At 35.0% G+C, this 17221-nt stretch overlaps 1 protein-coding gene across 1 annotated transcript in view; it reads left to right on the top strand.

Annotated features, from left to right (window-relative positions):
- The window catches only part of CNTNAP2 (contactin associated protein 2), a 1419793-nt gene that overhangs the window by 237874 nt on the left and 1164698 nt on the right, over positions 1–17221 (top strand). The window contains exon 4 of the mRNA XM_063100985.1: positions 7402–7549. Coding sequence (XP_062957055.1) covers positions 7402–7549 — 148 coding nt within the window. The remainder of the gene's footprint in view (positions 1–7401; positions 7550–17221) is intronic.

Raw genomic sequence — 17221 nt, 5'->3', positions numbered from 1 at the left:
AGACCATTGTCAGTAACACTAAAACCTCTTTCTAGGTTTACCTACACAATAGTTAAGTGTTCCAGCCAATTTTTTTTTTCTTTTAGTTTTAGGCAAAACCATTACACTAAGATATAGAGAGTGTCATGCTTGTGATCTTTTATATAACATCTCTTGGAAAGTGAGGTTTCAGTGAGGACCAAATATATTTATTCTTTTCATAAATTACTTTGTAAGTTATACATTCAGATCCCATAATAGTAAATTTGAAGGAAAATGTTAGTTCACGTATCGCACATAGCATACTTCTAAATCTCCATCTATTTCCCTCCAGTCTGATAAATGATATGATTCAAGAGCTTACAAAATGATTTCCCAAAGATTACTGGTTTCTAAATGCCAAGTGGCTGGAAAATCTTCCAATGACTTTAGACTTTTGCATCTGATCTGATCTTGAGAGAGCGATTTAATAATTTCAAAGATTCTTTTAGACTTGGGGCTAGCAAACTGTAGCCCGTGGACCAATTCTGGTCCATGCTTATTCTTTCAAAGTTCGTGAGCTACAAATAGTTTTTACATTTCTGAAATGTTATATAAAAACAAAGGGGAAGAAGAAGGATTTGGGACAGAGAGGTATGCGGCCCTCAAAACCTAAAATATTTGCTGTCTAGTACTTTACAGAAAAAGGTTTTCTTCCCCCTTTCTTAGACTATCTGAATTATTGTTTGAGCTAGAAGAACTATTTAGTGCACATGGTACAAATTTTTCATTTATTTAAACTTCGGTGATATTTAGATTATTCTATAATTAGCATTGTGAATGATTTACAATATAAATATATTTTAAGTTCTAACTGTTTACTGTATATTGGCACAGTTTATAAGATAGTAACTGTAAAAGTAGCACCATAAGTTTAACATTTTACTATATTGCTGTTAAGTCTACTACACGTTAAGCTTTGTGAGATACATGAACACTATGTTAACAATAATAATTTTAAAAAGAAGAAAGAAAAGAAAAAACCATCCTTCTAAGAATATGTACAAATTACAGCCAGTAAAGGGAATTTAATAGCAACAACATGTAATTCACAAGTTGCTGCAAATTGCTTTTTAGTCTTTCAATAATAAATTTGGCTGGTATTTTCATGTGTCTACAAAGCACTTACAGGATAATATTTGTCTAAATGAACGTTGAATTGTTAAGAGGTATTGTTCTATATAAGCAAGATTCAAGTTCATTTTAAGGTTTCAATTTTTGATACAGATTTTCAAATCTTAAAGGTTTTGTAAAAATCAGCTGTATTTTTTATCTTGTCTTTTTTTCCCTTTTCATACTCATGTGAAAAGCTGCAAGTGATTATGAAAAAGAGTTAAATTATATTTTTTAAAATGCTCCTTTTAAAGACCTGTGACAATGTAGTCATTGTTGCTACAATGATATGCACTATAGCTGAGCAGTCTTTCTTTCCTTTTAGTCAACAGTCTCATTCAAACTATTTAATTACTTGTATTAAAATGGCAGAAGTGCTTTTGGTGCTAATGACCATGATAGGAGCATGACTTGAGAAAATGTGTGAGAAAAAAAAAAAAAAATTGGTTTTCTCAAAACTCGTGGAAATAAATATGAATAGAGAAGTAAAATATGCAGACAAAATATACGGTCTAATAAATAGGCCAGAAAACAAATGCACATCCAAAATGTGGTATGACAAAAATTCTCTATCAGACTTTAAATTTGATATTCAAATATGCAATATCAAAAATGTGTTGTGCCTAAATGGAAAAACCATTATTCCCAGATCAAAATGTGATTCTAAAACAAGGCAAGTGGAAGAGCTTGTTACTTTGTTCATGGTTTGCCTAATTCAGCATCCAGTCATCTAACTTTTGAGTCCAAGTTTCCTGATTTGAAAAAATAGGATCCCTACCAAATTTAAAGTTTTCTATGGGACACAGACAATACAGAGTATAGTAAAATCCTTTACATAATAAAGTTAAGTATAAATATTAGATGCTGTTTCTATTAAACGTGGCTACACCTCCTTCTGTGTTTCTTAACCTTTCCAAATACTGCTGCATAAAAGGAGATATTTCACATAGTATATTTATGGCTTTGTATTCAAGACAATAAATGGTACCACCTACATCGTTCTTTTGAAATGTTTAAAACTTCAATTAGGATAATGTCTTAACTCTCAATGTACTTGAATATGAAAAGAAGTGCAAAAAGCACTGTCTATTGATGCTGTGAGTTCTGAAGGAAATATCTTACAGTACGCATTTGTTCACAGATAATAAATGTACCCTCTGCTAAGCTAAACTTAAATGAAATCCTGTTTTTCTAAACATTTCAAAATCACTATGTAAATGTTAATTTGTTTTTTTATTGGTTATGAATATTCATGAGATACAAAGCTGATTGTCACCCCTTGTGTCCGTGATGTGAGGGCCAGATTCATACTGGCAGCATACTCATTACCACAAATTGTGTTTGTACCCCAAGTCCCCCACCCAATTATCCCCAACCTTCCTCTCCCTCCTTTACCCCCAACTCCACTTTGTAGCCCAAAGAATGTTCCCTCCCTCTGCAAGTCCAAAGCACCACTGTGGTCTTTCTTTCCTTCCTTCTTTCTCTCTTAGCTCCCACATATGAGTGAGTACATGTGGTATTTATCCCTCTGTGCTTTGCTTATTTCACTCAACATAAGTTTCTCCAGGCTCATGCATGTTGTTGCAAATGGGAGTATTTCATTCTTTTTGATGGCAGAGTAGCTTAAAAAAGTGACCTTTAATTTGATAGTGAAATCTCAAATGCAATGTATCTAAATCTTCACTAATTATATTTCCCTTCAAATATCTTTGTATTAGTCAATACTATTTTAGTTGTTTAAAAACAAACAAATGAGAAAACTATTCAAATAATTAGAAAGCTCTTCAGCAAGCTCTGGATTTAGAGGTTCAAATGATGTCATCACAGATATGCCTACTTTCTCTTTCGCTGACATCCATCCCTTTATAACAGAGAAACAGAAGTTTGGTGGGCAGACAGCCCTATTCCCTGGAGTCCTGTTTCTCTCATAGGCCATGCACTGGGAATTCCAGGAGTGGTAGGTGTCTTGAAGTGCTTCCTCAACTCTCACTTCCACACCACTGCTCCTCTCTCCTCCCTAAACAACTGCACGCCTCTGAAGCACTTTAAGTGAGTGGGCAAACCACAGTAAAGTGTTTTTTCTATGCTCTTAGCAATAATCAGCACAGAAGACAGACTTCCGTGACTCAGTGTGTAGAGATTTCTCTCCAGCAGCAAACCAGCAACCAGTTCCGCAGGGAACACCAGCTGGGTGCCCTTCAATTCAATTCTGACATGATCTACTTGGAGATAGCATCAGATCCCATAGGGTGAGGGCTCAGTCCCCAGGGCTGGCACTTCTCTTCTGCCTGCCCAGACACACATACCTCTGATGTCGGTCTCAATCTACAGACTGTTTTACCTGTGCTTCAGACTGACTGGCTATAAGTCAGGGTTCCCACAATCCCCTCCTTCAATTAGATTAATTTGCTGTGTGGCTCATGGAACTCAGAGAAACACATGCTTATGTTTGTCAGTTTATTATGAAGGACATCGCAAAGGATACAGAGATGCACAGGGCGAGGTGTGGGGGGAGCGGTGTGGAGTTCCACGCTCCCCAGTGCTCCATCCTCCAGGAACCTCCACGTGATCAGCTACCGGGAAGCTCCCCAAACCCAGGCCTCTTGGGTTTTTATGGAGACTTCGTTACATAGGTATGATTGATTACATCATTGGTGATTGGTGATCAACTCAACCTTCCTCCCAGGAGGTGAGGGATGGGATTGAAAGTCCTGCCTGTGTCCAGCCCCCATCCTGAAGCTACCTAGGGGCTGCCAGGCACCAGACAACTCAGAAGCTATGAAGAGACAGCACTTTGAAGATACTAAGGATTTTAAGAGTTGTATGTCAGGACATGGGGCAAAGACCAAACACATATTTTCACAATATCACACCCTTGTTACCTGATTATTCTATCATTATCCTATTATCCTATATTATCCTGTAATGGTATTATACATTTTATATTAGGCTATAGTATTTCCTTATTCTCTTAGGAACTTCCCTTTACCTGGGAAGGGGGATTTTAGTGCTCCCAATCTTAAATATATAAGTGCCCCCAATATTAAAAATATATGTGTATTTGTTGCTATCTGCCCCACATTGTACTTCAATAACATAAAGGTCATGAGAACTGGAATTCTGTCTATATTTTTATTATTGTATTCCCAGTGATTTGAAAAGTATCAGGTACATTAGAAGGCTCTCAAAAGTCTCCTGAGTGAATGAGTGAACAGTGAATGCCAAAATGAATGAGTGAATACATGACTGAATTGCTTCAGGGGAAGTGCTAACATTGAGTGTCACTGAGTGCGGCGCCCATTCCTGGTGCCAGGCAGTGGTATCAGCATCTCCAGAATCATGTGGACTAAGAGTCGACTTTTAAAGGAAAATCCTGATGCTGTTACTCAAGGAAAGAAATGAGGCTGTCGTCTAGCAGGGAACATGGGCGTTCAGTATATCACCCTTTCTCAATGACCGATGACTGTGCACTAACACCGTGGATAAGATGGTTTACACCTGTTCTCCTGTTCTCTTCTTTCAAAATGCTGTTAATTCCTCTTTTGAAATACTGAGCCTGTCTTTTATTTTCTTCTTTGCCCACACCACCATGTTGGCACTGACCTTCACTTCTTTGTTGCTAATTTTCTTGCCCCCAGTGTGTGCTCCACACCCAGGATCTCATGAATATGGCTTTTATTGTCACTTTTATTGTCACTTCCTGAAAACACACACACTGTGAAAAGAAATGTAGTTTTCAACATGAACACTTTCTTCCAGTCACACTTCCATCTTTATTGCCTGTTCCCGAGCACACTTTGGTTCATGTTTTCAGAGAGTCCACAATTTTAGTTCTAAAATGTATTTTACAAATAAGCTAGTCAAGTCTTTTGGGGGAGTCTGATGGGGGAAAGGATAAAAAAATTTAAGTTCTAGAGAAGTTACCCATACAGAGCAATATTTCATCACAACCAGATCTAGACTCTAGATGCCTTAGGCCATAGGTCTGAGTCACTTCTTTATGCCAGACTTCACCCGTTCACCACGGGACCCTTCTCCCTTCCGTGTGTCTCCCAAATACCACCCGGTCCTCTCATGCAGCTGAGTTCCGTCTCGGTAGAATTTGCGTGGTCACATGGCCTTAACCGAACTCCAAATATTAGTGAATCACTAGCTGTATCATGCACTTCCATAATTCCTTTTAATGCTGCCTCTTACAATATCTTTTCAAATTTTATTTTAGGCCTCATAAAATTGCAAACGTCTCAGACACAGTGTTCTAGGAAAGTTCTTTTGTTGTTTTTCATATTCATATAAAACCTAGTGACATGGTGAGCATGTAACTGAGCCTCAAGTTAAAATTGTTTGGGGGCTTTTGTTGAGTATTATTTAAGGTAATAAATTTTAGATTAACCTATATGCAATCATGGATGTAATTCAGGTGATTTTGTTCAGGGATTCTCATTGTTTTTGTGTTTGAAGTCAGAAGATCCAACAGTGATATTCAAATACAGCCGTGATTTCATAGAATACTTAATTAGGTTTGTGGATTCTTTGTAAAGCTGAAAGCTGGCTAGAAAAATACTTAAAAACAAAGAAAAAAGTCTTTTTTTTTTTTACCTTTTCTTGATCAAATTTTGTCAGCAAGATGCAAAGAGGATTCTCTATTAAGTGTTAAAATTCAAGACCTACTGTTCAGATAGTTTTGTCTTGTAAAGGACTGGAGAGCAGAGTGGCTATTCTAAAAAGGTGGCCATGGGACACAGCTGGTTGAGGACAACCAAGAAGAGCATGAGAGGAATCATCACTGAAGGGCATCCCAATTTTCAAAACATGTAATTGTACATGCTATAGAACATATTACCAATTTTGCAGATCATGCATTTAAAGGTTGTATAAAACTGTATAATTCTTGAAGCAATATAATTATTAGGTCTTATATCATACATTTTGTATTGTGGAGACCAGAACTAAGACTAGGAAATGCAAATTGGGTGACAAACTGCATACTATGAATTTGTGGTTGTATTACTTGTATGAAATTAAACCAGTGCCTTCCATGTCAAAGCTGCTGTGAACTTTTGACTGAAAGCATCTCTTTGTTTGCTTCTTATTAATAGTCTATCTTTTAAAATTTATTATAAAAGATAATTTTTAATAAGATAAAACTGCTGGTTTTATGTAGAACCAAATTCAGTTCCTCAGGTCAAGAATACAACAGACTAGCAATGTAGTATAATGCCTACGTTACATCTTTTGATGATTTTAAAAATACAGTTCTCTTTTCTAAATTTTTATTTCTATGCTTAAGATATAATTTAAACACATACAAAAAGCAGACTTCATGCAGAAGACAGATTTTAAAAATTCAGGTTATCTAATATAGGCACAGCTAGAATGCATAGTATTAAAACAGCTGTTTAAAATAGCACAAGCTCTTTATTTGATGTATATCTTTTTAAATGTAATGGTCTCTTTCTTTAAATCTTCCTTGGATTATAATTTTATACTGACATTTTTCCTATTGTTAGATTGTAATCCATTTGAGGGTAGAGTATAGGTTTCTATACCGTGCCCCATATTATCTTGCTCTGTGCTTATTATGCAATAGATATTTAATAAGTGATTTCTGGATAAATGATATCTATGCTCATAGAAAATCCATCTGTTCTCTGCTGAAAAAAAATAGACAATGTAACTTGCAGCATCAGATAAGATTCATGAAGAATTACTCTTTTGAAAGAATCTACTATAATGGAAAAAAAGGATTTAACATGTTTCTGACCTATAAGACAAACTCTCTAATTGTGTCTTTTCCAATAAAAAGTAGAAAACCCCAACCTCTTCACATGTTCAATTGTTCTTCTTATCTACCTGATGTTGAAACGCTGTCTTCAGATTTCAAATGGTGGCCTGGGAAGCTAATGTGGGAAGATTTTTAAAGGCAAGAAATATTGTTGCATATTATAAAAGTTGTTTATAGTGTAATGTAAATGCAAAATATGAGAACTCATAATTAAAATGTTTATTGGATGCTACAGTGGGGTGGCACATTGTGTTTCACTCTTTTAACCTATGATTCACCCAGATGAAAGGACTTAGAAACTGGCACCTTTCCCATATAAAACTGGATTTATTTTCAGATAAAGAGAGTGAAGAAGCTTTATTCAAATTGCTTATGGTGTGAGAATATAAAACCCGGCTATTGAGTAAGAAAGTGTGTGCACATAGAGAACACGGTTGTTTGTAAAGTACTTTTCCTAAAACTTTTAATGTCATTTCTTTTGCCAGGCATTCCCTGGCAACGTCAACTCTGACAGTGTGGTCCGCCACGACTTGCAGCACGCAGTCATTGCCCGCTATGTGCGCGTAGTGCCTCTGGACTGGGACGGAGAAGGCCGCATTGGGCTCAGGATTGAGGTCTACGGCTGCTCCTACTGTGAGTAGTTTCCTGCTCTTCAAATCCGTGGCAAGTTTTGGCGTCTTCTTTTAAATAGTAATTTTTTAAAAAATTATTTAACATCACTTGCTTCATGTGGCAATAACCTAAGTCCTATTAAATATGTATGTATGCATTCTATACAAGGTTGTGTCTCTTTGTGTGCTATAAATGTGTTATACACACACACACACACACACACACACACACACACACACACGCACACACACACACACAGAAACAAAACACACATGTAAGAATATCTTCAGTAAAGGATTTGGAAAGTGCTTCTTTTTCAATAGACTAAAACAACACAGCTTATTGATTAAATTGCTCAGAGTCTTATGGAGTATTTAAAAGGAAAATCCTATATGATTATTCAGATTTTTGGCTTTTGATGATGGGTTTTGGATACATTCTGAAAAACTTCCTTCCAGTTCACTAAGTCTTTCTTCAATGAAGCCTATTTTTATTTTAAAGCCAGTCACTGAGTTTTAATATCAATTACATTTTAAATTTCCATAAATTGTATTTATTCTTTTTTCAAATCTATTTAGTTACCTAAAAAGTTTATGTTCCCTTAATCATGTTTTAAATCCCATTTTATTTTCTTAAATATATCTCTCCAATAATTCCAACCTAAGCATTTTAGAGATTGTAATTCTATTGTTTCTACTCATTTTTGCTAATTGTACTTTTCCTTCTTTCCATCTTCTTCTTCCTCATTCTTTTCTTCACCTCCTCCTGCTCCTCACCTTTGTTTTTCTCACCTTTCTTGCCGCCTATCTATCCTTTTTATTCCTATTCTTCTGCTTATTCATCTTCTTGACTGTGACCTCAAAAGTTTCTTCCAAACTGTCTGCGTAGAGCTTCGTTCAGGCCAAGGTTGATGGTGGATTCTTCTAGAGAGGATTTATCTTCACTCATTTGCTTCTGTGAAGGAAATATCAGCACCGTTTTTAAGACTGACTCCAGTTTTCTTTCCTTCTTTCATTTTTCTTTTCTTTTCTTTTCTTTTTCTTTTTCTTTTCTTTCTTTCTTTTTTTTTTTTTTTTTGAGACCTCTAGATAGTATAAATTCATTCTGCAAACCCATAGCGCAAATACTGGCCTCTGAATATGAACTCTTCAGTAAAGTGTTTTCCACATCATCCCAGGCAATTTTTCTTCCTGTTCCTCTTGGATGGGGGAGCAGGGTGCTGGGTTTGGACAGGGGTGAGGGGGAGATTGGGATATTAGCTTTTTTCAAAAAGTCTCCTTTTAGACTCTTGCCTATCTATTCGTATAGAAATATAAAAATAAGATCTGTCTAAAACCAGAAAATGGCAAATGTCCCTATTGGACAAAATTACCAAATTTTTTAAATTAACCAGACACTTAGTATTTTGTAAGAAAGAAAGAAATATATATATATATATATATATATATATATATATATATAAGCTTTTACCTTTGAATAAATTTAGTTGCAGAAACTGGTGAAAAGAGTAGCAATAATGATGAGCAAATGCCATCATATTTATTCATAGGCAACATTGTTATGTCCAAACTGAGCTGGTCACAACAGAGGGGCCATGAAGATCGTTTAAAAACTCTATAAGTGTTTATTTTACTGGTTATCACTTTATTATAGCAGATATAATTAGTAGAGAGACAAAAAATTTAGCTGTTCAGGAGAATGCAGCTGTTCAGAAGGAAGATTTAACTCCTCAAGAGAAGCCTAAAAAAAATGCCCTAGCATAAATTAGGATACTTGCTACTATGTGGTCTGGCTACTCATGCACACAGAGCACTGTCTTCACACATATTCTGGCTGGCAGCATCATGATGGGAAGGACAGAACAAAATGTGATATTTTGTTACCATCACCAATTTTATAAGGAGCATGTTTAGCTTTCCATAAATGAAAAATATGTAATATTCTTCATGAAAACTATTATGAGTGTAATTTATTTTATCGACAATTATTTATTGAGCACTTTTCATGTGTTATGAAATATGCTAAATGTTAGTAATATCATAGTGAATGAGAAAACCGCGGTCTTTGAGAGATGAACTGGCATAATTAATCTAATAGTATTAATTATGATAAAAATAGAGTCAAAATTTGCCCAAAGACACATAGCCTGAACGACAGAGCTGAAAGGAAAACCATACAGTCTGGGACAGTGCCAGAGCTCGCTACCACTGTTCTGTTTTCCTCCCTCTTAATTCCTACAAAGTGAGCAGCTATGCAAACACCCCCCATTTAAAAAAAGAATCATATCAACACTCCAGAAGCACTGACCAGGCCCCGTCTTGATTACTGCTACATCTTAAAAGTAAAATTTCAGCTGATTTGTATCAACATAGAATACTATTTTTTATTTACAGATGGAATCATAAAATATACTTTATTTTGCGTCTGACTTTCATGTTAAAAATAGTATTTCTGAGAATTATCCCTGTTCTATTTGAGCTATTAGTTTATTTTCATTAATATTATTACTGTATTGTGTGAATATTCTACAATCATTTATTCATTTCTTGCTGATCACCTTTGGAGTTGTTTCTAATTTTTTGGCTACTTCTATAGGATTGTTACAAATGTTTCTGATAAACATAGATCTGGGGAGGAGTAATAAGCTAGCATATATGTATGGTCAACAAATAACAACACAGATTTTTCTAAAGTATGTATACCAAATCATATTCTCACAGCTATGTACTAGAGATCCTGTTGCCACCTTCCCCCATCCGTTAAGACATTTAATATTTTTAAGTTTTCAGCTATTCTAGTGGGTGTTTGTTATATCTCATTTTATTTCTGGTGAGCATTTTCCTGATTTTTAAAAAGGTTATGCTTAGTCATCATTTATATGCTCTCTCTCTCTCTCTCTCTCTCTCTCTCTTCTTTTGCAGTGTTTGTTCAGGAATCTTGCCCATATTTCTATGGGTTGTCATTTATTTATTTTTTTTCCTCATTGTTTTGAGTAGTTTTTACAGCTAACTCTGTCTCTCTGTCTCTCTCTCTTTTCATTCTCATTATAATGCCTAGACACGTATCTTATTTTTGAGATGGTTTTCTTTAAAAATAACAATTTTAAAGCCAGGGCTGACAATGAAGTTACTTAACAACCCACAGTGAAGGGCAAAGAAACTTACCGAAATGCAAAATGGTCTTCTGACCCAGGTGTGGCTTAGAATATGACAACATGTTTTATTAGTGTTGCAAGTACATTTATAGAGCTGTGTGTTTGTTCTGCTGTGGGCTTTTCCATCAAGCCTGGACTTTGGCAATTATAAGACAAGTAGGAAAAATAATTGAACCATTATAGGAAGCCAGACTCTTCTAGTGTATAAGCCTCTCTGGAAGAAAAATCATACAGCTGTGGGAAACTGTATTAACATTTATACCAATGGATACCAGTGGAGTAAATGATAACTTAGCATCATAGAATAAAACAAGACAGAAATTCAAAAGTAGCATCTTAGTAAGTTAGAGTAGGTTGGATAATAACCCCCAAAGGCAGCAGGTTCTAATATCTGGAACCTGCAAGTGTATTAAGCAAAGTATTTGCAGATATGACTCAGTTAATTCAGTCATGGGAAGATTATCCTGCATTATGAGGTGGCCCTAAGTGTGATGGTATGTATCCTTACAAGAGGTAGGCATGGAAAGATTTCATAGACAGAAAAAGAGGAGGTAATATGAACATCTCCAGGCAGAGATTAGAGTGATAGACCATAAGCCAGGGAATGCCAGCAGCCACTAGAAGCTGGAAGAGGAAAGGAGCAGATTTTCCCTGGACAGAGTGTGATCCTACTGACACGATGATTTCAGCCCAATAAATTTAATTTAGAACTTCTGGCCTCCGGTACAAACAGAACAAGCTTCTGTTCTTTTAAGCCACCACGTTTATTACATTTTGTTGTGACAACAACAGGAAGCTAATATAAGCATCAACATCATTTTTGAAAATTTTAAAAAATAATAGCTCTAGAGCAATGTTCTCCAATAGAATTCTCTCCAAAGATGTAAAAGTTCTCAACATGCTCCAGCCACTGGCCACATTTGGCTACTGAGTACTTGAAATATAGCTGACAACTGAGGAACTACATTTTTAGTTTTATTTATTTTTAATTCATTTGAATTTGAACTTAAATAGTGTGATGCCTAGATACTGTATTTGACAGTACAGCTTAGAAGAACCAAAACATCTATTTTTCTTCTATGTCCTTTTATAGTCTAAACATCCTATAAGATTTATTTTTAAAATTTCAGTTTTTAACTTTTTTCCTTAATTTGGAAAACAGCAATCTAGTCATCCTGCAAACTGTCTTTACAGTCAAAAATATAATGACTAGGCATCTCTCTAACCACATTGTCTTAGTCCATTTTGTGCTGCTATAACAGAATACATGAGACTGGGTAATTTATAAGGGGCAAAGAGCAAAGCTTTTCTTACAGTTCAGGAAGCTGGCAAGTCCCAGGTCAAGGGGCCACATCTGGCAAGGACCTTCTTGCTGCATCATTCCATTGCAGAAGACAGAGGGCAAGAGACTGTGCTTGTGAGCACATGCACACATGAGACAGAGGGGTAGAGGGGAAGGGAACCAAACTAGAACTCATCTTCTTAATCAGAAATTCACTCCCACAATAACTAATCCATTCCTGTGATAAAGGCATTAATCCATTCATAAAGTCAGAGCCATCCTGACGTAATCACCTCTCAATACTCTTGATACTGTCACATTGGGGATTAAGTTTCAACATATAAACTTTGGCGACAGTTCAAACTATAGCACACACCAAATGTCTAGATCAGATTATTTTTTATTTGTTTATTTTCAAAAAATGTAAATTACATTTGTCTGTATTCCAAGAAAAATATACGTGTGTACAATAAGAGACAAAATATGTGTTAAACATATTTGTTATAGACAAGTTTCCAAAAGTTACTTTGATTTAAATTTATCTATGGTGGAATTCAGACTAGAGTGGGGCCCTCAGGAGAAAATCCTTGATATTTTCTTGAACTTAGTGAACTGTTGTCTCAAGGGCTTTCTTTGATTTTTCAATCAGAAAAGGAATCGTGTATCTATCTTTGAGTGGGAAAATGTAGATCAGATACACCCTCCCTCTTGGCCCCCTTAGAGAGCAGTAGTGCTGTGTACTTCAGGGTCTCAGCAAGGGGAAACATGTCTTTGATCACTCCTGCAAATTCTCTCATCTCTCTAGAAAGCCCTTAGAGGTTTTATCTGGATCTATCTTAAACCTGCAGGTTAGAGAATGGAGTTTCCTTTTTTTACTTAAAAGTTTGCCAGAAGAACTAGAGAGAAACAAATCTAATAAGAGCACTGTTTCTGTTTGAGTGCATGCATACCGTAATTCCCATTGTGTCTGTCATCTTTCCTTTATGCATTTCTCTCCTGATCACTTTGTCATTTGAGAAATTGGGGACTTCTCAAGGTTGAAAATGAGAAGTTCCATCTATTCCAGGTGGAGAAGTTTAGTTCCAGGCCACTGCTTTCAAGCCTGCAGGGCTTCTCCTGTTTTTGTTTCTTGACTTGTCTTGAATATAATATGAATTCCAATTTCAATAAATCTAAACTCTTTTTGAATTATTCTTCTCCCTCTACATTTGGTTTTCCCTTAAGTTTAGTTGAAGCAAGTGCATGCCGTTATTTTTAAAACTTGGCAATACGTCCCTTGTCTTTTGACTCGGTAAGCCTTCTCACACAGCCCTGACTCTAATCATCTTACTCTACACCAGAGGGACTGCATGAAGCAAAAAAGAGAAGTCTCAGTTTAATGATTTTTAAAAATCATTTATGGTTGCATTACTCAATCATTAATTTTACAAAAGCTAAACACATGTATTGATTAAAGTAATGAGCATTTTTAATAGCAAATACTAAATTGGCTTTTAATCAACCTTCAGAAGACTAAGTTCAGCATCTTGGGAAACAAGAAAACACACAATTAAAACTAATTTTTATATATGCCTTGAATTTGAATATTGCAGCCAATGTAAATCATGGTAGAAAACTGATGCACAGTGAGAAAAAAAATATATATATCAGGAGAAGCCAGTTACAAATAGAAGAATGACAACGTTTGGTCATTTTCATGTTTTCTCAGTGGTCCATCTGCATTCTCCAATGAGAGCATCCTCTTATAGAGACCACAGACTAGCTTCCTTAGCTCTCATTCTGTCTAGGCAAGAGATATTGCCATGTGCATACATAGGTGTTAGCTTTCCAGAGCCTCCGTAAAAAATCACCACAAACTGTATGGCTTAAGACAACAGAACTTTATTTTGTCGTGGTTCTGAAGGGAAGAAGTCCAAAATCAAGGTGTTAACAGGTGTGGTTCCTTCTGGGGGCTCAAAGGGAGAACCTGTTCCATGGCCTTCCCCTAGCTCTGGTGGCGGCCAGCAATCCTTGGTGTTTCTTGGACTGTGGCTCACAGGTCTCCTTCCCTCTATGTGTGTCTGTGTCTCTGTGTCTTCACATGGCCTTCTTATAAGAATACAAGTCATTAGATATAGGACCCACCCTCATCCCACATGATCTCATCTTAACTAATTATATCTGCAAAGACCCAATTTCTAAATGAGGCTATATTTTAAGGTTCTGATGAACATGAATCTTTGGGGAACAGTATTCAACACAATACAATACATATTAGTTAAAATTGGTAAGAATTCATGTTTAGATCATAAATGAAAGAAATAAGATACAGTTCCAGAAGTCAACCTATGTTTTCCTTTTTAAATTCAATGTTCAATTTTGTATAATATAAAGGATCCCAGACATTTGTTTTTTGTGTTCATGATTTTTTCAGTTTACTGAGTGAACATTTATTTAAAATCTACTGTATTTAGACATCTAGAAACAACTTAAGGCACAGTCCCTGCCCTCTAAGAGATTAAGTTTTGGCAGAAGAGATGGACAAGTAAATAGATTTAATAGTATAATAAATGCCACCACAGAGGACAAAGAAACCTCACTAATGTTGGTAATGGGATAAGGTATCACCCACCTTAATAAGTGACACAAATTAAGGCAAAGGAGCATTCCAGACAAGAAATAGCTTTCTCAAGGACAGAAACTCACAGGCAAGTGAGAGCATAATTTATTCAATAATGGGCTATATATGTGTATGTACATATATGTGCGCACATACATATACACATGCATGTACATATAATTAAAATGAGAGCTATTACATGGCTTGGACAATCAATCTCATTAACATTAATTATATTCTACTTGTAAAGCATTTTGATAATTTTAAATCTAAAATGCAAATCTGATCATATCTCACTTGTTCTTAAAATACTTTTTAGGCGATGTAGCATCTTTAAAGTCCAAGCTGTTAGCTTGATATATACTTTCCTCCACCCACCAATTACCTCTATAGTTATGTCCTGTCATTTCCATGTTGCCCTTTATGCTCCACTAATACAAATTGTTCATATTTCCAAACACATGAATGACTGCTTCTTTAACATGCATTCATTCAAGATATTCTCTCTCCCTAAACACCCTCATCCTTTGCCTGGCTAATCTCTCTCATCTTCCAAGATTTAGTTCAGATGGAATCTTCAGCAAGAAGCCTTCTCCAGATTTTTGGAATAGAACACATCTTTCTTTTCTTTATTCCCATTACATCATGTGAATTTTCCCAATGGAATATTTATCAAAGTATTTCAAAATAGACTTTCAGATATCGGGGGGAGGAGGCAGAGACAGTCACCTTATTCATCATTGACATTCCATTAATTAACAATCCTTGTACACAATAAATGTTTGCTTTAAATTTTTTTTCAATTCAAATATCAACTTCAAAAGTTTATCCAGGAATGAGGTCCATTGAGTATCTGACTTTTGCAGTAATATAAACTGTTCATACCTTATTATCTTTTAATATCTATACCTTTAAATTGGCATTGCTTAAATAAGTAAAGCCCATGACACAAATAATTCAGTCTATTTTCACCATCTCAAAAACTGATATTCATCCCGTTGAGATTTCACCGTCTCAAAAATCAAACTGCTACAAGGATGATGTATCAGGTGCTGCATTATCACCACCAAGGGAAGTGAACTGATATCAGATGTTAATGGTACAGATATAATTTGTTCCCTCAGTGAAAACTGATTACTATTTGAGACTGTATAGATTATTTTATTGGTTGAACTAGGTATGATTCTATTGCATGGTATTGAATGGTGCTCTACGGGGCTACAAAATGTTGAAATCATTACCAAACTAACTATAGTAATAGATGTTTCAACAGAGCCATATAAAGCAAATAACTCAGTGTTTTATTTCCTAATTTAAATATTTTTAGACCTTGTAGTATGAGGGTACTTCAAAAAGTTTGTGGCAAAATAGAATTAAAAGATTATGTGAGCCTTTCCATGAACTTCTTGAAGACCTCTAGTATTTCTAGTTGAGATTATTTTAAACCACAATTTCATGAGGCTGCTTCATGGGTTACATATATAAATTGCTTATCAGAGGAAAAAATAAACTACTCATTATTAATTTGACCTTTATACACAGATTGAGGAAATAAAAGTAAATTGATATAAAGAATAGAGTGAATAGCTATCATAGCCAAGTTACACAAGATAAAGAGGTAATTAAAATGGTCATGCTATTAAATTATGTATGCAGGACATGCTATGTTTCTAAATTTTCATGTAGTTAGATTAAAAAAAAAATGTGTATATTGTAACCGGAAATATTTTTGTCATTAAGAAAAATGGAACTTAGATTCAAGCTCAAGTAGTATTCTTTGGCTCTTGTAAGAGCAGTTTGTATTTCAAATTGGAATTGTAGTACTTTGTAACAGAAAGACTATTTCTGTATATCTAATTGTGGCTCCCCTTGGTGATGATAATGAGGCACCTGATACATCACCTTTGTAGCAATCTGATTTTTGAAACAGTGAAATCTCAACGAGATGAATATCAGTTTATGAGACTGTGAAAATAGACTGAAACATTTGTGTCATGGGCTTTACTTATTTTAGCAATGCCAACTTAAAGGTATAGATATTAAAAGATAATAAGGTATCATCAGTTTATATTATTGCAAAAGTCAGACACTCAGTGGGTCTCATTCCTTGATAAACTTTTGAAGTTGATATTTGAATTGAAAAAAATTCAAAGCAACAACAAAAAAAGATATATTCTCATTTTTCCAGTGTAATTTGTTTACTTGGAAGATAGTTTCTATTGAGTCTATTTATTGAGAGGTCATGGTGAACATACGTTCTACTTAGGTGCAAGAGAGTTATAAATGGAAGCTAGTCCAAAGTTTGAGAACGTTTTAGTCTGTCACTGATTTACAGTTGGATTTACATCATATTACTTACTGCAAAATCTAGATTTAAATTTACTTTCAAGAACTTTCAAAGTTAAGTTTACATAAAATCAACAGTGTTAATTTAAAAACAAACTAAAATTACTGATAGAGAATAGCACCCAATGAAACTCATGTTTGAATTTCTGAATTGGGAATGACAATATACTTCCATTTTGGAATAAGAGAGGATATGATTTTTATTGTATACATTAGTCTAAAATATTTTTCATAAAATAATTTTCCGAGAAAAGTAAACATATTAAAACAAAAGTATACACACATGATGATAAGTGGTTGAAGATAAAAATA

Source organism: Cynocephalus volans, chromosome 6, assembly GCF_027409185.1.
Source record: "Cynocephalus volans isolate mCynVol1 chromosome 6, mCynVol1.pri, whole genome shotgun sequence".
Lineage (NCBI taxonomy): Eukaryota > Metazoa > Chordata > Mammalia > Dermoptera > Cynocephalidae > Cynocephalus > Cynocephalus volans.
The sequence above is the reverse complement of the archived record's forward strand: the minus strand, read 5'-3'. Positions and strand labels throughout refer to the sequence as shown.